The 24,849-nt window shown below is 39.8% G+C and overlaps 1 protein-coding gene across 2 annotated transcripts in view; it reads right to left on the bottom strand.

Moving 5' to 3' along the window:
- The window catches only part of TMEM144 (transmembrane protein 144), a 116,852-nt gene that overhangs the window by 20,983 nt on the left and 71,020 nt on the right, over positions 1–24,849 (bottom strand). For both annotated transcript variants that reach the window (XM_053703775.1, XM_053703776.1), the window contains 2 exons: positions 4,240–4,337; positions 3,825–3,878 (listed from right to left, as the gene is read on the bottom strand). In XM_053703775.1, the coding sequence (XP_053559750.1) occupies positions 3,825–3,878; positions 4,240–4,337 (152 nt within the window). The remainder of the gene's footprint in view (positions 1–3,824; positions 3,879–4,239; positions 4,338–24,849) is intronic.

The raw sequence follows: 24,849 nt of genomic DNA, 5'->3' as shown, positions 1-24,849 counted from the left end.
CTGTAGAGATGAACCGGATCATGCAGGGAAGACAATGAACTTCTGACTGAATTTTTTGATGCGTAGCAAAAGCGCCAAAAAAGGCCCCTCCCCCTCACACACAACAGTGAGAGAGATCAGTAAACTGTCATAAATTAAATAAAACGACTGCCAAGTGGAAAAAAATAGTGCCCAAAACATTTTTTCACCCAGTACCTCAGAAAATTAAACGATTTTACATGCCAGCAAAAAACGTTTAACATTAAATAAATTAAGTGTTATTAAAAAGCCTGTTGCTAGTCCCTGCAAATTAGGCTAAAGTCTTATGCATACAGTATAATTCCAGTGAAGTGCCATTCCCCAGAATACTGAAGTGTAAAATATACATACATGACAGCCTGATACCAGTTGCTGCTACTGCATTTAAGGCTGAGTTTACATTATATCGGTATGGCAGAATTTTCTAATCAATTCCATTGTCAGAAAATAATAAGCTGCTACATACCTCTTTGCAGATTAATCTGCCCGCTGTCCCCTGATCTGAAGTTTACCTCTCCTCAGATGGCCGAGAAACAGCAATATGATCTTAACTATGCCGGCTAAAATCATAGAAAAAACTCAGGTAGATTCTTCTTCAAATTCTACCAGAGAAGGAATAACACACTCCGGTGCTATTATAAAATAACAAACTTTTGATTGAAGGTATGAAACTAAGTATAATCACCACAGTCCACTCACACATCCTATCTATTCGTTGGGTGCAAGAGAATGACTGAAGGTGACGTAGAGGGGAGGAGCCATATAGCAGCTCTGCTGGGTGAATCCTCTTGCACTTCCTGTTGGGGAGGAGTTAATATCCCAGAAGTAATGATGACCCGTGGACTGACCACACTTAACAGGAGAAATATGAGTATTAACATGAATATTACCCTTTTTTGTAAGCATGATCCCAGTCGTTGTTAAATCACTGCATCAGGCTTACCTCAATTATACAAGGCTCTGTCAGCATTTTCTAGATCTTATCATCTCTCTAGAAATAAATATATTGAACATACCTCAAAGCAGTTAATCTGCAAACCGTTCCCCCAACCAAAGTCTTTCCCATACTCTTCAGTTATGTGTGAGAACAGCAATGGACCTTAGTTACAAACCGCTAAGATCATCAACCTCCAGGCAGATTCTTCTTCTAATTTCTGCCTGAGAGTAAAACAGTACAACGTCGGTACCGTTTAAAAATATCAAACTTTTGATTGAAGGTAAAAACTACACTAAGTCACCACATATCTCTTGATACTTCCTATCTTGTCGAGAGCTGCAAGAGAATGTCTGGGGGTGGCAGTTAGGGGAGGAGCTATATAGACAGCTCTGCTGTGGGTGTCCTCTTGCAGCTTCCTGTTGGGAAGGAGAATATCCCACAAGTAATGGATGAACCCGTGGACTGGATACACCTTACGAGAGAAACGTTTATACAATAAACAAACGGCTAGATTACGAGTTTTGCGGTAAGAGGGGTGCGGTGCTAACTTGCACGTTATTGTCACTTCACACTTACCCACAGCGCTGGAATTACATGTTTTTATAAACCCTGCGTTAAAAGACAAGAAGTGAGCTTAGAGCAAAATTGTGCTCCATACAGCACTTCAATACCAGCGCTGCTTAAGTCAGCAGTGAGCTGGTTGTACCTGCTTGTGCACGATTTCCCCATAGACATTAATGGGGAGAGCTGGCTGAAAAAAAGCCTAACACCTGCAAAAAATCAGCGTAAAGCTCCGTAACGCAGCCCCATTGATTCCTATGGGGAAACAAAATTTATGTTTACACCTAACACCCTAACATGAACCCTGAGTCTAAACACCCCTAATCTTACACTTATTAACCCCTAATCTGCCGCTCCCAACATCGCCGACACCTACATTACACTTATTAACCCCTAATCTGCCGCCCCCAACGTCGCCGCCACTATACTATATTTATTAACCCCTAAACCTAAGTCTAACCCTAACACCCCCTAACTTAAATATAATTAAAATAAATCTAAATAAAACATACTATTAATAACGAAATCATTCCTATTTAAAACTAAATACTTACCTGTAAAATAAACCATAAGCTAGCTACAATATAACTAATAGTTACATTGTATCTAGCTTAGGGTTTATTTTTATTTTACAGGCAAGTTTGTATTTATTTTAACTAGGTAGAATAGTTACTAAATAGTTATTAACTATTTAATAACTACCTAGCTAAAATAAATACAAATTTGCCTGTAAAATAAAACCTAACCTGTCTTACACTAACACCTAACCTTACACTACAACTACCTAAATTACCTAAATTAAATACAATTACATAAATTAAATACAATTACCTAAATTACAAAAACAAACAAACACTAAATTACACAAAATAAAAAACAAATTACAAGATATTTAAACTAATTACACCTAATCTAATAGCCCTATCAAAATAAAAAGCCCCCCTAAAATACCCCCCCTAGCCTAAACTAAACTACCAATAGCCCTTAAAAGGGCCTTTTGCGGGGCATTGCCCCAAAGAAATCAGCTCTTTTACCTGTAAAAAAAATGCAAACAACCCCCCCAACAGTAAAACCCACCACCCACACAACCAACCCCCCAAATAAAACCCTAACTAAAAAAACCTAAGTGCCCCATTGCCCTGAAAGGGGCATTTGGATGGGCATTGCCCTTAAAATTACATTTAGCTCTATTGTAGCCCAAAGCCCTAACCTAAAAATAAAACCCAACCAATAAACCCTTTTAAAAAACCTAACACTAACCCCTGAAGATCCACTTACAGTTTTGAAGAGCCGACATTCATCCTCAACGAAGCCGGGAGAAGTCCTCAGTGAAGCGGCAAGAAGTCCTCAACGAAGCCGGGAGAAGTCTTCATTTAAACCAGGAGAAGTGGTCCTCCAGACGGGCAGAAGTCTTCATCCAGATGGCATCTTCTATCTTCATCCATCTAGCGCGGAGCGGCTCCATCTTCAAGACATCTGACGCGGAGCATCCTCTTCTTCCGACGACTACCCGACGAATGAAGGTTACTTTAAGTGACGTCATCCAAGATGGCGTCCCTTAGATTCCGATTAGCTGATAGAATTCTATCAGCCAATCGGAATTAAGGTTGAAAAAATCCTATGGGTTAATGCAATCAAGAAGTGACTTGTCAAACATAGCTGCTACTTCCCTATGGGGAGGTCATGTATCTAAAACTTACATTTTTATCTGCAATGGTGATGAAATATTATCTTTGTGCATTGTTATCCTGTATGGTATCATGTTACTCTGTATTTTTGTACTTCAATGTATTTGTAACTGATCAAATTCAATAAAAACTTAAAACTCAAAATGAAGCATTTTTGTTTCACACATACATTAGTAAAACAACTTTTAGGACAAAGTATCACTGTTTCAGCCACAGCTTTTACTGTGCATGGAGCATCTGTACATATGCCTCATGCAACCTCATTTAAACTGATCACAATACACATAGAGCTGACAGTGGCATGTATTTATCAGCAGTGATGCAAACCGAGTAACCACTTCTGTAATTTATGCTTATGGAGTAGGCACAGTGTTTGAATGGGGAGGGGCATGGGGTATGTGACAATAAACTCCAAGCACATTCAAAGGGATATATTTTGTTAGAAGCATTTTTGCTAATATGTATATATTACAAAAATTGTTTCTGTTCAAAACTGAAATGCATTAAAATGCAATTCAGTTTTTAGCTTTATGTCCCTTTATTAAATAAATGTCCTGAATGAGAATAATCCACGCAACATAACTAAGGCTGTTAATGTTAGCCATATGGCAAAAACTCACCTTTATTTCTTTGAAAACTAAAACTCCCCACATTGCAGCGATTAATCCAGGTCCCTGAAGAATGACATCACAGAATTAATACACGCATTGTTTAAGCAGATGCACTGAAATCATCTAAAACTGGTTTAAAAAACTATCAACAGCTCTTTATTCAAGAAAAGTAATTGCATCCACAATAAACATAAAAGCCCACAAAATACACAGAGCAGAGTCATATGGCTTTATTAATCTCACTTATAATAGATTGAGGCTATCACTAAAATACTTCATGCTGTATAACTGATCGTCTCATATTTTATCGAGATATATTCTAACACAGCTATAAGTTTGGTTATTCTGACAAATTGAAATAAGCAAAGCAAGAAGTTAAGGAATGTTAAGTTAAAGTTAAGGAACAAATGCCGTAAATACTCACTGCCGTGATTATTGGAAAGCTGACCACAGCACTCAGGTAATTATTAGCCAGAAACCAGCAACAATTGGCTATTGCCCAGAGAAATCCAGAGATAAAGCCTTAAAATAGAAACAAGGACAAATAATTGCATCTAAGGAAGACAACTTAAAACACAAGACATGAGCTATTAAGAAACGATAAGCATAGCTTACACAATAAAAGAAATGTTGTCATGACAACCACAAATAGATACAGCTTTGTTACAATGAAAGGAAGAAGGAAAAAAATGATTTTCCATTCTACAAATAGTTTTCACAATAACTGTACTGACATTTTATATCTTGGAAATCTAATATAGAATCTGAATGATTAGCAATATCAAAACAGAATAATGATTATATATTTGAACAGGATAAAGTAAACCATGTTTATCCTAAATGTAGAAAGAAAAACAAATTCCAATAAATATTTTTACATTGCAGATGAAGCTACATTGTAAAATTAAAAAAATATATACAAAACGCTTAACAGAAACGATAAAATAACACACGTGACGTATTTACCATTTCTATACAGTAAAATTATCATAAATGTACAGAAAATTAAATTATTCAGTAACTTCATTTCTCTGACACAGCTTTATATATAACTGACCATACTCAGTAATTTGCACACAGTGATGAACCTATCACATATCGTCCAGTCAATCTGGCAAGGGCAAAAATAAAACACGTAGAAATGATACGGACACCTGATTTAAAAATAAATTCTTGATATCTAAAAAATGTTTTCATTAAATTTCCCTTCTGGTTGTTAATGATCTCCACAACTATATTACCTGACACTATACCTAAGCAAACCCTATTGGAGTAGTCTGCTTCTTTCTGAAGAGAAATCTCTGTGCCCACAGTCTGTGAGATGGTCTGACCCCCTATTACTGTATATAGTGACACTGTTTAACCCACCAGTACTGTATATAGTGAGTCAGTGACAAAGTAAGTAGTCTGCCGGTGAGATGGCTGGCCTGACCCTACCCACCCCAGTACTTTATAAAGTGATCACAGTAGTCTGTGACATGGTCCAGCCCCCACCGTACTGTATATAGTGGTACTGTATAGTGACACTGTTTACCCCCTGCCCCCCCCCATGCTGTAGTAACAAGGTCTGTAATTTGCTGGTTCCACAAACATACAAACACACACACACATACATGCATAAATACAGACACAGTCACATACATACATACATACACATATACACATACACACATAAACACCAATGGGTAAAACAGGAAACACTAACTCCTGTAGTCAGAGACACTAGTGAAGCATCATGTCACACTCACATGATATCAGTGCAGGCAGTGGCAGGTCAACATTTTTTTTTTTTTTTTTGAATCTGCGACCTCTGCACCCCCTGTAGTTTCGCCCCTGCCTCAGTGTATCCTGACATTTTACAAGAGTGAAAGTGTGTATTCATTATGGACTTGATGAAATTGAGTGTTCAAAAGGGTAACAACATAATTAAAGGGGCATCCCAGTCAAAACTGGAATCCACATGGATGCATTTCAGTTTTGAATAGGGTCATTTTGTAATATACATTTATTAGCAAAAAAGATAAAAGCTAGAGCTGTTTCAAAAGTCCACTTAAGTATGCACCATGCACCAGCATTTTTAAACACAACACTTTCTCAGACAGCTTAAGGTGCTTGGACCATCTTATACCATCTGTACCATAATGACTCATTTTGTTTGTGCTGATATGATACAAGCCCCACTGGTGTTCTGAGCAACTGCAGTATTTAAAATGCTGTGGCACTGAGAATATCTAACTACGCTTCACATGTGTGTGCAGAGAACAATGCTCACTTTCACCTCATTAACAAGCTAATATTAAAACTATTTAAGAAATTTGGGGAGAGAAATATTTCTGTATTTAATGTACTTATAATGTCCCCAACACAATTAAACCCTATACTTCGGGTGGAAAAATAATATTTCCTTAATCACAATAATAAAGGTGGGGGGTGTTCAATATCCTGTTATAAACATAGAAAAATGTAGGAAGGAAAATGGATATACCAGAGCACTCAAAGTGAACTATTAAGGATTGATTCACAGTGTGAGTTGGAGTGCAGGACTGGGTGTTATAAATAAAACATAACTTTTAATAATGTCCAAGTAAAAATGGTAAATAATAGTGATTAACATTCACACAGTGTAGTGTATATTAAAATCAATTAAAAAAGGAGATGAATGCTGAAGTGCCAAATAGTGGCCATACAAAGTATGTCAAGTGGGTAATTCACAATCAAAAAGCACTGTATAGTGCTTAGCAATAGCAACAAAACTAATTCAATAAGAAAAGGAAGTTACACTTCCACAAAATATGATGCTGAGTACAGTGCTCAGCCGTAGTAAGCTTCTCTTTAGGTCACACACTCTGTATACAATTACAAGATAGAGTTGAACTTGTGAATCTATCACTATCTAGACCTGTGTATTGAGTCAGAATAAAACCCAATTCACAGAAAATAGGTGTAGGTTAAGTGACTAAACCGCTAACATGTATATGTTGCTATTGAACAATTATACCCACAAGAAGGGTGTGTGTGGTGGGCAAGTCTGTCAAGGGTGTACCACAATATGCTCGCGGATTGCACACGGAACTAATCTAAAAAGAGGATTGACCTCACACAAATTATCTAGCTAGTGCAATGCTGGAGCGGTACTACACCTTGTCAGAATCCCATACTAATCCCATACTTAATGTAATATAATGAGGAAGGGTACTGATAAGTCAATCTAAGAAGCCCAAAAATCGGCTTGTTGGCTTAGAAGGAATACTTCTGGTAAGTGTTTCAACAGTACGGTCCAATATTAACAATTATACACACACACGCTATATTGAACTATCAGCATTCATAAGGAGCGCCTGATGCGCATTTCGCCACCTCTGTGGCTTTCTCAAAGGCTAACCCGTCCTGCCTCAACTCGAGCGGTTAAGTATCGCTCAGAGCCAATCACCGGTGAGTAATCGTGCACACCCACTAACGGATGGCCAATCACTAGTCATCTACCCCATTGGGTAGAGGTATGTCACATGACTTGTCATCCTGATGCAGATGGGCGTGATTCATCACGCAACTATACATCAGCATAGACGGATAATATTTGTTTAGTAGGAGAGATATATGTTAAACAGGTACTATTCAAATCCTTTTATCACTAGTTGTCATAGTGATCAAATATCACAACTTTGCTTCAAGTCTAGTCATCAATATTTAGTTAGTATTTGACAGATAAAAGGGGGGACATAAATCATATAGTTCTCCCATTAGCATTGATATCAAAAATAAATTTTATTATATATCTGTAAATTACCAGGAAATTACTATATATGTGATTGAACTAATGTCACTGGTGTTATGTCCTCAGATATTCTTTAATGAAGTCTGCTGATAAGACTACTGCAATTTGTACTTACCCATAACTACTTTGTTTTTAATGATAACTTCTACTTACAAATCCAGGGCACCGCCATGGGGTCATCTTGCGCCCCCACCTATGCCAACATCTACTTAGGGTGGTGGGAGAGTGAATATGTATTCACTGACAGTATGTCTAAATATACTGATCATATAAATATGTGGTGTCGATACATAGATGATCTCTTCATAATATGGACGGGAAGCGAAGAGATGTTTAAAGAATTTATCACCAATCTTAATCAGAATGACATTAACCTGAAACGGACGTATTGCATAAATAGAAACAAAGTAGAATTTTTGGACATCAATATCTACAGAGATGATAACAATTACATAAAAACAGATCTTTTCAGGAAGGAGACAGCAACCAATTCAATTCTCCAATACGATAGTTGCCATACTAGAGGAACTAAAAATGCTATTCCCACGGGAGAGTTCCTCAGAATAAGGAGAAATTGAACGGACTTTAAAGTGTTTAATGAGAGAGCAAGAGAACTGAAATTACGACTTAAAGACAGAGGATATAGTCGTAAAATAATACGTAAAGCTTACCAAAGAGCAAAAAGAACACCAAGGGAATCACTTCTGATTCCTAAAAAGAAAGTACAAACTGCTGAAAAAGAAGTCAGATTTGTGACTACTTATAACAACAATCATGATAAAATCACAAAGATTCTGAATAAACATAGTGGAATACTTAAATCTGATAAAGATCTATCACCATATGTAGGTGAGAGTATAAAGACAAGCTGGAGAAGAGCTCCAACTATAGGGAATTTGTTGGTTAAAAGCCACTTTACCAAAAGAAGAACGTATAAATACATATGTGGAACGTACGCATTTGGCACATGCAGTTTTTGTCAATATATCTCTAATGAAAGGGAATATAAGACACGAACAGGAAGCATTAAACGAATGCTGGGATTTGCAAATTGCAAAACCAAAAATGTTGTGTACTGCTTGTTGTGCAAATGTGGCAAAAGATATATTGGAATAACTACTAGGGAGCTACGCATACGACTGGGCGAGCACATTGGTAGTATAAAGAACTGCCTAAAAGACCAAGAGAAAGGCAAGAACTTAACCCCAGTGGCGAAACATTACTTAAAAAACCACAGTACAAAACCAGAACTGAAGATATCAGTGCTACAAGTAATAAAACCTGGGATCAGAGCAGGAAATGTAGAAACTATGCTACTACAAGCAGAATGCCGCTGGATATTCTGGCTAGACACTCTAGCGCCACTGGGTATTAATGAACAAGATGGTTACAACTCTTTTCTGTAAATCACATGATACGATACCCATAATAGGACCTTGCTTTAGAGCTACAGCTAGCGAAAGATTATGTGTGATGTCTGTACCCCCATAACTCATTTTCTTAAAAATATGTGAAAATAACATAACATATTTTAACATACAATTGGAGCAAAATCAGAATGTATTATATGTTTTGCATGAGGTAGCAAACATTCGTACAAACCCATTCAGGCTTCACACAAAAAAGTTTAAGACTTTGCAACACCTTGAATCTAGTGGTGTTGGCTGAATAGGGGAGTAGTTTTGATTGAGTATTAACTATATATGATTTATTTATTGTCACAAGCTCATGGACATGCGAAGTGCTGTGATTAAATAGGAGTTACTTTGGTTTACTTATAACAGCTAATCCATAAATATTGATCGTGATATAATTCCTTATTTGTATATTGTCTTATCAGCAGACTTCATTAAAGAATATCTGAGGACATAACACCAGTGACATTAGTTCAATCACATATATAGTAATTTCCTGGTAATTTACAGATATATAATAAAATTTATTTTTGATATCAATGCTAATGGGAGAACTATATGATTTATGTCCCCCCTTTTATCTGTCAAATACTAACTAAATATTGATGACTAGACTTGAAGCAAAGTTGTGATATTTGATCACTATGACAACTAGTGATAAAAGGATTTGAATAGTACCTGTTTAACATATATCTCTCCTACTAAACAAATATTATCCGTCTATGCTGATGTATAGTTGCGTGATGAATCACGCCCATCTGCATCAGGATGACAAGTCATGTGACATACCTCTACCCAATGGGGTAGATGACTAGTGATTGGCCATCCGTTAGTGGGTGTGCACGATTACTCACCGGTGATTGGCTCTGAGCGATACTTAACCGCTCGAGTTGAGGCAGGACGGGTTAGCCTTTGAGAAAGCCACGGAGGTGGCGAAATGCGCATCAGGCGCTCCTTATGAATGCTGATAGTTCAATATAGCGTGTGTGTGTATAATTGTTAATATTGGACCGTACTGTTGAAACGCTTACCAGAAGTATTCCTTCTAAGCCAACAAGCCGATTTTTGGGCTTCTTAGATTGACTTATCAGTACCCTTCCTCATTATATTACATTAAGTATGGAATTAGTATGGGATTCTGACAAGGTGTAGTACCGCTCCAGCATTGCACTAGCTAGATAATTTGTGTGAGGTCAATCCTCTTTTTAGATTAGTTCCGTGTGCAATCCGCAAGCATATTGTGGTACACCCTTGACAGACTTGCCCACCACACACACCCTTCTTGTGGGTATAATTGTTCAATAGCAACATATACATGTTAGCGGTTTAGTCACTTAACCTACACCTATTTTCTGTGAATTGGGTTTTATTCTGACTCATTACACAGGTCTAGATAGTGATAGATTCACAAGTTCAACTCTATCTTGTAATTGTATACAGAGTGTGTGACCTAAATAGAAGCTTACTACGGCTGAGCACTGTACTCAGCATCATATTTTGTGGAAGTGTAACTTCCTTTTCTTATTGAATTAGTTTTGTTGCTATTGCTAAGCACTATACAGTGCTTTTTGATTGTGAATTACCCACTTGACATACTTTGTATGGCCACTATTTGGCACTTCAGCATTCATCTCCTTTTTTAATTGATTTTAATATACACTACACTGTGTGAATGTTTATCACTATTATTTACCATTTTTACTTGGACATTATTAAAAGTTATGTTTTATTTATAACACCCAGTCCTGCACTCCAACTCACACTGTGAATCAATCCTTAATAGTTCACTTTGAGTGCTCTGGTATATCCATTTTCCTTCCTACATTTTTCTATAATATTAAAACTATCATTAAATAAGTAATAAGGTGAAGAAAGACTGTAATATCTGATGTAACAACAATTGTAAAGCACCAGATTCATTTGTTAGAGAAAAACTTTATGTTTATTAGACGTACTAAAAACTATGCTGCTTTGCTTTGTTGTCAGCATGAGACAAACCTCATTTACTCCTCGTCTAATGTGGGTTGTAAAGAAGCTATTGAATTGTCTGAAATAAATATCTCCAGAGTAAACTACTTGCATATCTATTGTTATAATGGATAAGACATTATAATCTGCATGTATCTGTCAATTTGAAAAAACACTTGGGGGCCTATTTATGAAAGGCCTGTTGGACATGATCCGACATTGCGGATAATGTCCGACAGACCTCGCTGAATGCGGAGAGCAATACGCTCTCCGTATTCAGCATTGCACCAGCAGCTCTTGTGAACGGCTGGTTCAACGCTGCCCCCTGCAGATTCGCGGCCAATCGGCCACTAGCAGGGGGTGTCAATCAACCCGATCGTATTCGATCGGGTTGAATTGTGGCGATGTCTGTCCGCCTCTTTAGCGCAGACGGACAGGTTATGGAGCAGCTTGATAGATATGCCCCTTGATGAAAAAACTTTCTTTTGATTTGGAAGTAACGCTCTGTTTTTGTAATTGTAATAGAAACATCTATTTCTAAAAATTAAGGCTGACTGCCTCTCACCCTGCACTTTTCTAAAACATTAATAAATAAATGAATCTATCAGATATCTATCTTTCTATTATCTATCTATCTATCTATCTATCTATCATCTATCTATCATCTATCCATCTATCTATCTATCTATCTATCTATCTATCTATCATCTATCCATCTATCTATCTATCTATCTATCTATCTATCTATCGTGTTTTCACATGATCACCAGACTGTTTTTACATTCCATTCTTCTTTTTAGAATATTTTTGTTTCTGAGCAGGGAATGGAATAATTACTTGTGCACCATAACCTCACCTTTTTCTTCAGCTTGAAAATCATACTGGAAGGTCTGACATAAACAATGATGATCAATCGAGATATAAAACGATTTCCCTTGACTTATTGTGAAAGCAAATATGTGTCTATTGCCCTCTAATATAGGGTAGGTATAATTGTATCTAATCATGGGCCTTTTACAGAAAAAAAAGGTAATGCTTAGTATTAAGTGAGAGAGAAAGGTTGACTAAATGGCACCCAAAGTAGGGGGAAATCAATTCTGACTTTCCAAGCAAGGAAGTAAAAGGTTAAGTGTAGAGAAATGTCACTAAAGAAAATAATAAGAAAAGTGATAAAATAATGTCAGATGAAGCACAATGACAGCATCACATTAAAGGATAAAGCTTACGACTGAACAGAGTTATGAAGTAATATTACATCTCTGTATAGTCCAATTGATGGTCTGGGATCCTCACTGTAGTGTAAAGCATCATATGAAACATGTAGAAGATCAGCAATCTCCAAGAAGACACATGAATAACTGTTGTGTGAAAAAAAGAAAATAATTCCCACCAAGGATGCTTGTTAAAGGGACAGTCTATTACTTGTTAATTATTACTCTTTGTTAGATACCAGACAAGCATCTTGCAACAGGTTCCACATCTATAAGCTTGTAAGAAGTACATGTGCTCTGCCTACAGATTGTTTTTCTTGTCCATTAATCCGTTTTCTTGTAAAAAAAAGTTTAGCAGTGCACATTTTAATATTTTTCAGTTAGCTATTTCTAACGGCATATGCACAAATCAGCATGTGCGAGTAGGAAAACCTATTTAAGAGTCCATCATGATTGGAGAAATTTAACATATCAAAATATACACGCAATAGGTGGGCAGAGCTTGGCAGCCATTTTTTACTCTTATCAACTGATGAATATTTAAATGTTTCATGTACTTCTTAGAAGTTTATAGATGTGGGACCAGTTGCAGGATGCTTCTCTGGTATGTAAAAATAAGTAATCAAAATTATGTATTGGGTCTAGACTGTCCCTTTAAGCACTCTCTGTCCACAATGATATGTGGAACAGGCAATGCTTAAAACTTTACTTTTCTTATAAATTAATAGATAAAAAAATTGTAAAAATCATAAAAATTATTTTAAAATCAATTTCAGTGTATCCAGTTATTGAACTCCTGTTTAAATATTTGTGTTCAACAGGATTCTAAATGTTAATCAGAGCACTACAAATGTATTATATGAATACTAGTCCTAAAGCCCGTGTACACGGGCCATTTTTTGCAGTACAGCGGTCCCACCCCTTGCTCTCTCTATCCCCCCTCTCTTTCTCTCCTCTCTTTTGCTCTCTCTTTTGCTCTCTCTCTCCCCTCTCTTTTACTCTCTCCCCCTCTCTTTTACTCTCTCTCTCTCCCGCTCTCTTTTGCTCTCTCTCTCCCCCCCTCTCTTTTGCTCTCTCTCTCCCCCCTCTCTTTTGCTCTCTCTCCCCCCTCTCTCTTCCTCCCTCTCTTTTGCGCTCCCTCCCCCTCTCTTTTGCGCTGTCTCTCCCCCTCTATTTTGTGCACTCTCCCTCCTATCTTTTGTGCACTCTCCCCCCTCTCTTTTGGGCACTCTCCCCCCTCTCTTTTGCTGTCTCTCACCCCCCTCTCTTTTGCTCTCTCTCTCCCCCTCTCTTTTGCTCTCTCTCCCCTCTCTTTTGCTCTCTCTCTCTCCCCCCTCTTTTGCTTTCTCTCTCCCTCCTCTCTTTTGCTCTCTCTCTCCCCCCTCTATTTTGCTCTCTCTCCCCCCTCTCTTTTGCTCTCTCTCTCCCCCCTCTCTTTTGCGCTCTCTCTCCCCCCTCTCTTTTGTGCTCTCTCTCACCCCTCTCTTTTGCGCTCTCTCTTCCCTCCAATTTTGCGCTCTCCCCCCCTCTTTTAGGCTCTCTCTCCCCCCTCTTTTGCGCTCTCTCTCCCCCTATCTTTTGCGCTCTCTCTCCCCCCTCTCTTTTGTGCTCTCTCTCCCCCTATCTTTTGCGCTCTCTCTCCCCCCTCTCTTTTGTGCTCTCTCTCCCCCTCTCTCTTGCGCTCTCTCTCCCCCCTCTTTTGCGCTCTCTCTCCCCCTCTCTTTTGCGCTCTCTCCCCCTCTCTTTTGCTCTCTCCCCCCTCTCTTTTGTGCACTCTCCCCCCTCTCTTTTGTGCACTCTCCCCCTCTCTTTTGTGCACTCTCCCCTTCTCTTTTCTGCTCTCTCCCCCTCTCTTTTGTACTCTCTCCCCCCTCTCTTTTGCTGTCTCTCCCCCCTCTCTGTTGCTTTCTCTCTCCCCCCTCTCTTTAGCTGTCTCTCTCCCTCCTCTCTTTTGCTCTCTCTCTCCCCCCTCTCTTTTGCTGTCTCTCTCCCCCATCTCTTTTGCTCTCTCTCTCCCCCCTCTCTTTTGCTCTCTCCCCCTCTCTTTTGTGCACTCTCCCCCCTCTCTTTTGTGCACTCTCCCCCTCTCTTTTGTGCACTCTCCCCTTCTCTTTTCTGCTCTCTCCCCCTCTCTTTTGTACTCTCTCCCCCCTCTCTTTTGCTGTCTCTCCCCCCTCTCTGTTGCTTTCTCTCTCCCCCCTCTCTTTAGCTGTCTCTCTCCCTCCTCTCTTTTGCTCTCTCTCTCCCCCCTCTCTTTTGCTGTCTCTCTCCCCCATCTCTTTTGCTCTCTCTCTCCCCCCTCTCTTTTGCACTCTCTCTCCCCTTCTCTTTTGCGCTCTCTCTCCCCCTCTCTTTTGCGCTCTCTCTCCACCCTCTTTTGCTCTCTCTCCACCCTCTTTTGCGCTCTCTCCCCCTCTCTTTTGAACTCTCTCCCATTCTCTTTTGTGCACTCTCCCCCTCTCTTTTGTGCACTCTCCCTCCTCTCTTTTGTGCTCTCTCCCCCTCTCTTTTGTGCTCTATCACCCCTCTCTTTTGCTGTCTCTCTCCCCCCTCTCTTTTTCTGTCTCTCTCCCTCCTCTCTTTTCTGCACTCTCCCCCTCTCTTTTGTGCTCTCTCCCCCTCTCTTTTGTGCTCTATCCCCCCTCTCTTTTGCTGTCTCTCTCCCCCTCTCTTTTTCTGTCTCTCTCCCGCCTCTCTTTTGCTGTCTTTCTCCCACCTCCCTTTTGCTGTCTCTCTCCCCCCTCTCTTTTGCTGTCTCTCTCCCCCCCTCTCTCTTTGCTGTCTCTCTCCCCTCTCTTTTTTGCTGTCTTTCTCCCCCCCTCTCTTTTGCTGTCTCTCTCTCCCTCTCTCTATCCCCCCTCTCTTTTGCTGTCTTTCTCCCCCTCTCTATTTTGCTGTCTCTCTCCCCCTCTCTCTTTTGCTGTCTCTCTCTCCCTCTCTCTATCCTCCCTCTCTTTTGCTGTCCCTCTCCCCCCTCTCTTTTGGGATGTCTCTCTCCCCCCTTTCTTTTGTGCTCTCTCTCCCCCCTCTCTTTTGCTGTCTCTCCCCCCCCTTTCTTTTGCTGTCTCTCTCCCCCCTCTCTTTTGCTGCCTCTCTCCCCCCTCTCTTTTGCTGTCTCCCCCTCTCTTTTGCTGTCTCTATCCCCCTCTCTCTCTTGCTGTCTCTCTCCCCCCTCTCTTTTGCTTTCTCTCTCCCCCTCTCTTTTGCTGTCTCTCTCCCTCCTCTCTTTTGCTCTCTCTCTCCCCCCTCTCTTTTGCTGTCTCTCTCCCCCATCTCTTTTGCTTTCTCTCCCCCCTCTCTTTTGCGCTCTCTCTCCCCCTTCTCTTTTGCGCTCTCTCTCCCCCTCTCTTTTGTGCTCTCTCTCCACCCTCTTTTGTGCTCTCTCTCCCCCTCTTTTGCGCTCTCTCTCCCCTTCTCTTTTGCGCTCTCTCCCCCTCTTTTGCACTCTCTCCCCCTCTCTTTTGCGCTCTCTCCCCTCTCTTTTGCGCTCTCTCCCCCTCTCTTTTGTGCACTCTCCCCTGTCTTTTGTGCACTCTCCCTCCTCTCTTTTGTGCTCTCTCCCCCTCTCTTTTGTGCTCTCTCCCCCCTCTCTTTTGTGCTCTATCCCCCGTCTCTTTTGCTGTCTCTCTCCCCCCTCTCTTTTTCTGTCTCTCTCGCCCCCTCTCTTTTGTGCACTCTCCCCCTCTCTTTTGTGCTCTCTCCCCCTCTCTTTTGTGCTCTATACCCCCTCTCTTTTGCTGTCTCTCTCACCCCTCTCTTTTTCTGTCTCTCTCCCCCCTCTATTTTGCTGTCTTTCTCCCCCCTCTCTTTTGCTGTCTTTCTCCCCCCTCCCTTTTGCTGTCTCTCTTCACCCTCTCTTTTGCTGTCTCTCTCCCCCTCTCTCTCTTGCTGTCTCTCTCCCCTCTCTTTTTTGCTGTCTTTATCCCCCCTCTCTTTTGCTGTTTCTCTCTCCCTCTCTCTACCCCCCTCTCTTTTGCTGTCTTTCTCCCCTCTCTATTTTGCTGTCTCTCTCCCCCTCTCTCTTTTGCTGTCTCTCTCTCCCTCTCTCTTTTGCTGTCTCTCTCCCTCCTCTCTTTTGCTCTCTCTCTCCCCCCTCTCTTTTGCTGTCTCTCTCCCCTATCTCTTTTGCTCTCTCTCCCCCCCTCTCTTTTGCGCTCTCTCTCCCCTTCTCTTTTGCGCTCTCTCTCCCCCTCTCTTTTGTGCTCTCTCTCCACCCTCTTTTGTGCTCTCTCTCCCCCTCTTTTGCGCTCTCTCTCCCCTTCTCTTTTGCGCTCTCTCCCCCTCTTTTGCACTCTCTCCCCCCTCTCTTTTGCGCTCTCTCCCCTCTCTTTTGTGCTCTCTCCCCCTCTCTTTTGTGCACTCTCCCCTGTCTTTTGTGCACTCTCCCTCCTCTCTTTTGTGCTCTCTCCCCCTCTCTTTTGTGCTCTCTCCCCCCTCTCTTTTGTGCTCTATCCCTCTTCTCTTTTGCTGTCTCTCTCCCCCCTCTCTTTTTCTGTCTCTCTCCCCCCCTCTCTTTTGTGCACTCTCCCCCTCTCTTTTGTGCTCTCTCCCCCTCTCTTTTGTGCTCTATACCCCCTCTCTTTTGCTGTCTCTCTCACCCCTCTCTTTTTCTGTCTCTCTCCCCCCTCTCTTTTGCTGTCTTTCTCCCCCCTCTCTTTTGCTGTCTTTTCCCCCCCTCCCTTTTGCTGTCTCTCTTCACCCTCTCTTTTGCTGTCTCTCTCCCCCTCTCTCTCTTGCTGTCTCTCTCCCCTCTCTTTTTTGCTGTCTTTCTCCCCCCTCTCTTTTGCTGTTTCTCTCTCCCTCTCTCTACCCCCTCTCTTTTGCTGTCTTTCTCCCCTCTCTATTTTGCTGTCTCTCTCCCCCTCTCTCTTTTGCTGTCTCTCTCCCTCTCTCTTTTGCTGTCTCTCTCTCCCTCTCTCTATCCCCCCTCTCTTTTGCTGTCCCTCTCCCCCCTCTCTTTTGTGCTGTCTCTCTCCCCCCTTTCTTTTGTGCTCTATCCCCCCTCTCTTTTGCTGTCTCTCTCCCCCTTTCTTTTGCTGTCTCTCTCCCCCATCTCTTTTGCTGTCTCTCTCCCCCTCTCTTTTGCTGTCTCTCTCCCCCTCTCTTCTCTCTCCCCCTCTCTCTTTTGCGGTCTCTCTCTCCCTCTCTCTCTCCCCCCTCTTCTGCTCTCTCTATCCCCCCTCTTTAGAGCTCTCTGTCTCTTAGCAGCTGGCCCCGGTATCTGGCCCCGTCCGTGTCACACCCCGCCCCGTGTCACGCCCACGCCGCACCTGCCCAGTCACGCCCACTCCGCACCCACCCACCTGCTGTCTCTCTCTCCCTCTCTCTATCTCCCCTCCCTTTTGCGGTCTCTCTCCCCCTCTCTATTTTGATGTCTCTCTCCCCCTCTCTCTTTTGCTGTTTCTCTTTCCCTCTCTCTATCCCCCCTCTCTTTTGCTGTCCCTCTCCCCCCTCTCTTTTGCTGTCTCTCTCCCCCTCTCTTTTGTGCTGTCTCTCTCCCCCTTTTCTTTTGTGATCTCTCTCCCCCCTCTCTTTTGCTGTCTCTCTCCCCATTTCTTTTGCTTTCTCTCTCCCCCCCTCTCTTTTGCTGTCTCTCTCCCCCCTCTCTTTTGCTGTCTCTCTCCCCCCTCTCTTTTGCTGTCTCTCTCCCCCGTCTCTTTTGCTGTCTCTCTCCCCCTCTCTATCTTGCTGTCTCTCTCCCCCTCTCTCTTTTGCTGTCTCTCTCCCCCTCTCTCTTTTGCTGTCTCTCTCTCCCTCCTCTTCTGCTCTCTCTATCCCCCCTCTTTAAAGCTCTCTGTCTCTTAGCAGCTGGCCCCGCCCGTGTCACACCCCGCCCTATGTCACGCCCGGTCACACCCACATCGCACCTGCCCAGTCACGCCCACTCCGCACCCGCCCGGCCACGCCAACTACACCAAACGACGGCAGGTTAGTTGGAAGGCCAGGTGTGTTTGTCCTCACGCATAGTCTCTACTGCGCATGACAGCTTCGGACAAACATACTTTGCCTTTTATTATATAGGATTACCATATTCAGAGTCAGTTTTGGTGACTCATTTCTAAAGGTATTCAATTTCCAGACCAACTTGAATAGAGTTTAATTGTTTACAGAATCTACAACGCATATTTCAAATAATATTAGTGCTCTGATTAACATTTATAATCCTGTTGAAGACAAAATGTAATAATTATCCAAAGGCATAATATTTATAAATTATTTCAACAGGAATTCAATTGCTGAATACACTGAAACATTTGATTTTAAAATATTTTGTTATTATTTTTCCCATTTTTTTTAACTTTTGAATTTTTAATAAAAGTTAAGTTTCAAGCATAGCTTGTTCCACATATCAGTCTGGGCAAAGAGTGTTTAACAAGAGTCCTTGGTGGGAATTCTTTTCTTTCTTCCACACAACAGTCATTTACAATTATAAAGTATAATTAATTTATAATTGGGAGATTGCCTTTATGTTGCTGTTGTTAGCACTTGGACAGAATCTAAGAAGACATGTTTATGTGTTTTGTTTAGTTGTTTTTTAAAAAAAAAATATAACTCAATATGACATTTTAACATCAAAGACGTAAGTGCTAAAAGATGGAATATGTTTTATTCATCTGAAAATAGTTTCTCTGCCTCAAAATGAGCATGATAATCTCAGAAAATATGAGAGCCAAATTTCAGTTGCAACTGTAGCACTGTATCTACACTATATAAAGGTAGGTTATTACAACACTCATTGGGTATTTCAGATAAACAAGAGTTAATAACTAACGTCCTCTTTCCATATTACATTATGCGTAAATATTGTCAAAATATGAACAGAAGATACAACTATCATGACAACTACTGATTTATATATTTTGATATACCTGTTCAAAACAGTTAGGTGTACATTTATAGAAGCAAGATAACTTTTTATTGGTGCAGACAATTACATTTATACTTTGTAAATAAAGAAAGAAAATGATCTCAAATCTTGAGAGCTTCCTTAAAGGGACATAAAACCCAATTTTTTTCTTTCATGATTTAGATAGAACATAACATTTTAAACAACTTTCTAATTTACTTCTATTATCAAATTTTCTTAGTCTTCTTGTTATCCTTTGTGGAAAAGCAAGAATGTAAGCTCAAGAGTGTGCACGTGCCTGCCGCACTATATAGCAGCAGTTTTGCAACAATATTATACATTAGCAGGGGCACTAGATGGCAGCACTATTTCCTGTCGTGTAGTGCTTCAGGCATGTGCACGCTGCCTACCTAGGTATCTCTTCAACAAAGAATAACATGAGAATTAAAACAAATTGATAATAGAAGTAAATTGGAAAGTTTTTAAAAATTGTGTCCTCTATTTGAATCATGAAAGAAAATTTTTGGGTTTAATGTCCCTTTAAAGACAGGGAATAGGGCACTCTTTTAAATATTACAAAAACACCTATTTATTCATCTAGTTCTTAAAAACAAAGAACAGAGAAACAACAAGAATAGTGCAGGTGTAGCAATAGTTAATACCTATTCATACAGCAGAAGCAGTCATAGGCAATTATCTCTTGGGTCCATATATAATTACATTTCCTAAGTTATATCTGCAAAACATCACAAATATTGCTCATAAAGCTTGTGTGCACACATAAGAAAAAATAAAGAAACAAAAAAATTATTGTTATAGGCAAGTAGTGACCAGCGCTGGTATATTGTTAGTTGCAAGGCATGCTTATTCCAGCGCAGTCCCCTTATATGTATGAATATTACTTATTTTCCATCAGTTCTTGATTTTGGAAAAAACGTTTACAGTCACAAGCTTATATCACCAGCAGTGTGTCAGTATGTAGCAATGTCAGGCAGAAAGTTGTTAGTTATTAGCCAATTGTAAGAGCTACCAGGAAAACATAGCACAACAAGCATATAATGCTATTTTTTTATTTAGCCATTTTATAATTTATGTTTAATCAATAATTATCGATATTTTATTTTGTACATATTCATTATCTACTTAGTTGCAGAAATTTGTCACATATATATAGTATTATACATATAATATTCACACTATTTTTATAGTCGCTTATATATCAGATACATATACATATAACTTCCATAGATAAGGAACATTATATTCATCTACACATATTTATTAACTATCTTTTAATTTTATTTAGTTATTATATTAGGTTCACATTTTATTATTTATTGTTTATATGCATAGGTACAATATTGTCCTTGTGGTCAATAATACCATATATTTGTTTAGAAAAACATCATATGGGATGTTTCATATTATATACACAATATTGTATATTATATTTGTATTGATATATTGATTTACATTATTTAGTACACCTTTATTCAAGTTTATGGATGTATACAAAAGATTAGGAATGTACATCTATTCTATAGACATTCTTACCACTTGATAACACAGGTTCATCTATATATCATTTTTACCGATTTTCACAATAGATACAGGCACACACGGTACTTTGAATAGGTCATAGTTAATAATAGCTTTTCATTTACTTTCACTGCTCCACATTATCACATTTATCTAGTCTACTATAATAGTCATGAAGGATCACTGGCTAATACGGACACACCTCCATACAGATAGTGATATAATATTCATTTAAATACGAGGATTATATGATATATCGTCTTATTGTAGAGGAGTTAACAATCTATCAGGATATGTAAGAAAAATTCTTTTGGGATAGGTAATTATATAACACTTAGACATCGCACTGTTTGTTAGCTATAGTCTGTATTATTATAGCTATAGCGGCTAAGGGCTGTGAGGAAAAGATCAGCCTGCTTGAAAATACAGCTTCACAGATTGGCTCAAATTTTATTAAACATAGTCATTGGGTAAGATCCACACACCTCTTTTTCATATAGTGATTTGATTGGCTATTTACTTTAAAACATTGCCGATTCCAACTTCTATGTAACAAAATCACGTCGGATCAGTATATATAGGGGCGTTTATACCGGCTTCTAATTAGGTTTAAGAGGACTAATATACAAAATAAATACAGAGTGTCTTTTTACAATAAATGCTAATACAAGCAGGGACAAGGGTCGAGTTAGAAGTTCGGCTGTGAACACCATAACAGACACAGAATAACACACGGACATTGGTCATTACTCACACACACTGCATGATTGTATTGGTCAGTATTTTTAAACAGCAAGCATAGTCTCTACGATATGGAAAACTGGCATTTCAAGATGATCTTACATAACAATAAGAATGTGGTAATAGGTGTAGATTACCGAGGAAGAAAACCATTATAAGGTTTATGTACTCATATATATTTTTGTGTTTACAAACAAGATTGTTTAATGTGGTGTATCACTTTCATATGTCTATGTAACTCTTTGCTAAAGTTTTTCTACATTGTATATCTTTGCATTCATGTAAGTTTTAGACACGATTTTTGCACATTATGTATTGGATCACATTAGATATGTAATATTTTTTAACCCCTTAATGACAACTGACGTACCAGGTACGTCATGCATTAACAACCAGTTAATGACAATAGACGTACCTGGTACGTCAGTTGTCTAAGAGAGTGCTGGAAGCGATCACAATCGCTTCCAGCAGCTCTCAGGGTATTGCAGTGATGCCTCCATATGGAGGCATCCTGCAATACCTTTTTAGAAGACTCCGATGCAGAGAGAGCCACTCTGTGGCCCTCTCTGCACCGGTAGCGATGGTGCCAGTTCATTGGTGGGTGGGAGCATAACAGGGAGGCGGGTGGGCGGCCCATCGCTACCCAGCATCCGGCTCCTGTAAGTGCAATGTGCACGCCGGGTGCCGGGAGTGTGCGGGGGCGCACGCGTGCGCGATTAGCTGGCCACTGACACCAATGAGGAGGGAAGAGGGGGGAAAAAAGAATTAAAAAAAATAAATATATAAGGATCTGGGAGGGGGAGGGGGTTGGGGTATTGTGGGGGGCTGCTACACTACAGAAAACATTAATAATTGCAAAAAAGATAAAAAAAACACTTGTTTTTGGGGCAAATTGGGTACTGGCAGACAGCTGCCAGTACCCAAGATGGCGGCAATTAGGTAGGGGAGAGGGTTAGAGAGCTGGGGGGGGATCATGGAGGTTGGGGCTAAGGCAGGGGTCCATCACAGCTAAAACATTTTTTTTTTTTTTATTAAAGAAAAGAAAAACTCCTTTTATTTAGTACTGGCAGACTTTCTGCCAGTACTTAAGATGGCGGGGACAATTGTGGGGTGGGGGAGGGAAGAGAAATGTTTGGGAGGGATCAGGGGGTGGATGTGTCAGGTGGAAGGCTGATCTCTACCCTAAAGCTAAAATTAACCCTGCAAGCTCCCTACAACCTACCTAATTAACCCCATTCACTGCTGGGCATAATTTACGTGTGGTGCGCAGCAGCATTTAGTGGCCTTCTAATTACCAAAAAGCAACGCCAAAGCCATATAAGTCTGCTATTTCTGAACAAAGGGGATCCCAGAGAAGCTTTTACAACAATTTGTGCCATAATAGCACAAGCTGTTTGTAAATACTTTCAGTGAGAAACCTAAAATTGTGAAAAATGAATTTTTTTTTAATTGTTTGCTCGCATTTGGCGGTGAAATAGTGGCATAAAATATATCAAAATGGGCCTAGATCAATACTTGGGGTTGTCTACTACACTACCCTAAAGCTAAAATTAACCATGCAAGCTCCCTACAACCTACCTAATTAACCCCTTAACTGCTGGGCATAATTTACGTGTGGTGCGCAGCAGCATTTAGCGGCCTTCTACTTACCAAAAAGCAATCCCAAAGCCATATATGTCTGCTATTTCTGAACAAAGGGGATCCCAAAGAAGCATTTACAACCATTTGTGCAATAATTGCAGAAGCTGTTTGTAAATAATTTCAGTGGGAAACCTAAAGTTTGTGACAAAATTTGTGAAAAAGTGAACTTTTTTTTTTATTTGATGACATTTGGCGGTGAAATGGTGGCATGAAATATACCAAAATGGGCCTAGATCAATACTTTGGGTTGTCTTCTAAAAAAAATATATACATGTCAAGGGATATTCAGGTATTCCTGACAGATATCAGGGTTCCAATGTAACTAGCGCTAATTTTGAAAAAAAGTTGTTTGGAAATAGCAAAGTGCTACTTGTACTTATTGCCCTATAACTTGCAAAAAAAGTAAAGAACATGTAAACATTGTGTATTTCTAAACTCAGGACAAAATTTAGAAACTATTTAGCATAGGTGTTTTTTGGTGATTGTAGATGTGTAACAGATTTTGGGGGTCAAAGTTAGAAAAAGTGTGTTTTTTTCAATTTTTTCCTCATATTTTATATTTTTTTTTATAGGAAATTATAAGATATGATGAAAATAATGGTATCTTTAGAAAGTCCATTTAATGGCGATAAAAACTGTATATAATATGTGTGGGTACAGTAAATGAGTAAGAGGGAAATTACAGCTAAACACAAACACTGCAGAAATGTAAAAATAGCCATTGTCATTAAGGGTAAGAAAATTGAAAAATGGTCCGGTCATTAAGGGGTTAATGAAGCAATGCTGTTTTAAAAAAAAAAACATATATGCACCTGTGGGAAAAGAAAAAGGGTGTGTACTGGGTGTAACTCACATCCTAATTGGTTTAAGGTTACATAAATAGGAGACTTCAGCTATAGATCAGTATTACTTGCCTGAGGAAACAGAGTGGTTAGCTCTGAGAAACGCGTATCGTGTTTTACTGATTGATTTTATTTGTTCATTCAATGGTTTTTATATAAAGCTCTTTTTTATCAACTGAAGTCTCCTATCTTTTCATTTGACCGTCAAAAAACCCTGGAACAGTTAATTGCCGGAGTGTGTATGTGCGCTGGGCCACTGTAATATACCCAGCAGGCTGCATTAGCACTATAGTGTGCTTTTTACTGTGTGAGTATCTTTCTAAAGGGAGAAGCTACTGGGTACATATATTGCTAACTCATCTGCACTAGGAGTTGCCCTCTGTATTTCTTCCACTTTTTCAGTGTGTCAGTATGTAGCAATGTCAGGCAGAAAGTTGTTAATTATTAGCTGATTGTAAGAGCTACCAGGAAAACATAGCACAACAAGCATATAATGTGACAGGGAGATTTACTATCTGCAAATTGGCTCAATCGAAAGTTTTCAGTTCTTTAACTTCAGAGAGAAAGAGATGTATTACCTTTCTTGTAGCCACCCCTCCCTTCACTTAGCTTTGTTAGTCCGTTCCGGTTGTTTGCTCACAGGCATACCATGGTGTAATGATTGACACTGAACTATTTGGTGGACCACAACTGCAGAACTACATTATCAAGGTAATACTGTATACCCTTAAATGGTGAATGTATCACCATCGACAAAATAACTACTATTGGGAAGTAGTTTGATAAGTCAGAAGTGAATTAATAAAATGATGTAGAATGTTTGGAAACAAAGTCTACCAAAAAGAGTAATTTTATCTCACACTTAAATTATTTATGATGTGGATCACAACAGCAGAACAAATATCTAGGTAGTTTATATCCTGTGAGAGCTGATACACATAAACAGATTTGAGAAAGGTTACAAGAGGTATCAGATTACTTTTGGCAGCATATACCCTAGAATGATTGCTAGGCAGTCTGTGAAACCTGTAGTGTTATGCAGGAGCTGACAGGCA

This window comes from Bombina bombina, chromosome 2, assembly GCF_027579735.1.
Source record: "Bombina bombina isolate aBomBom1 chromosome 2, aBomBom1.pri, whole genome shotgun sequence".
NCBI classification, from domain to species: Eukaryota; Metazoa; Chordata; class Amphibia; order Anura; family Bombinatoridae; genus Bombina; species Bombina bombina.
This window is presented reverse-complemented; position numbering and strand designations above follow the sequence as displayed.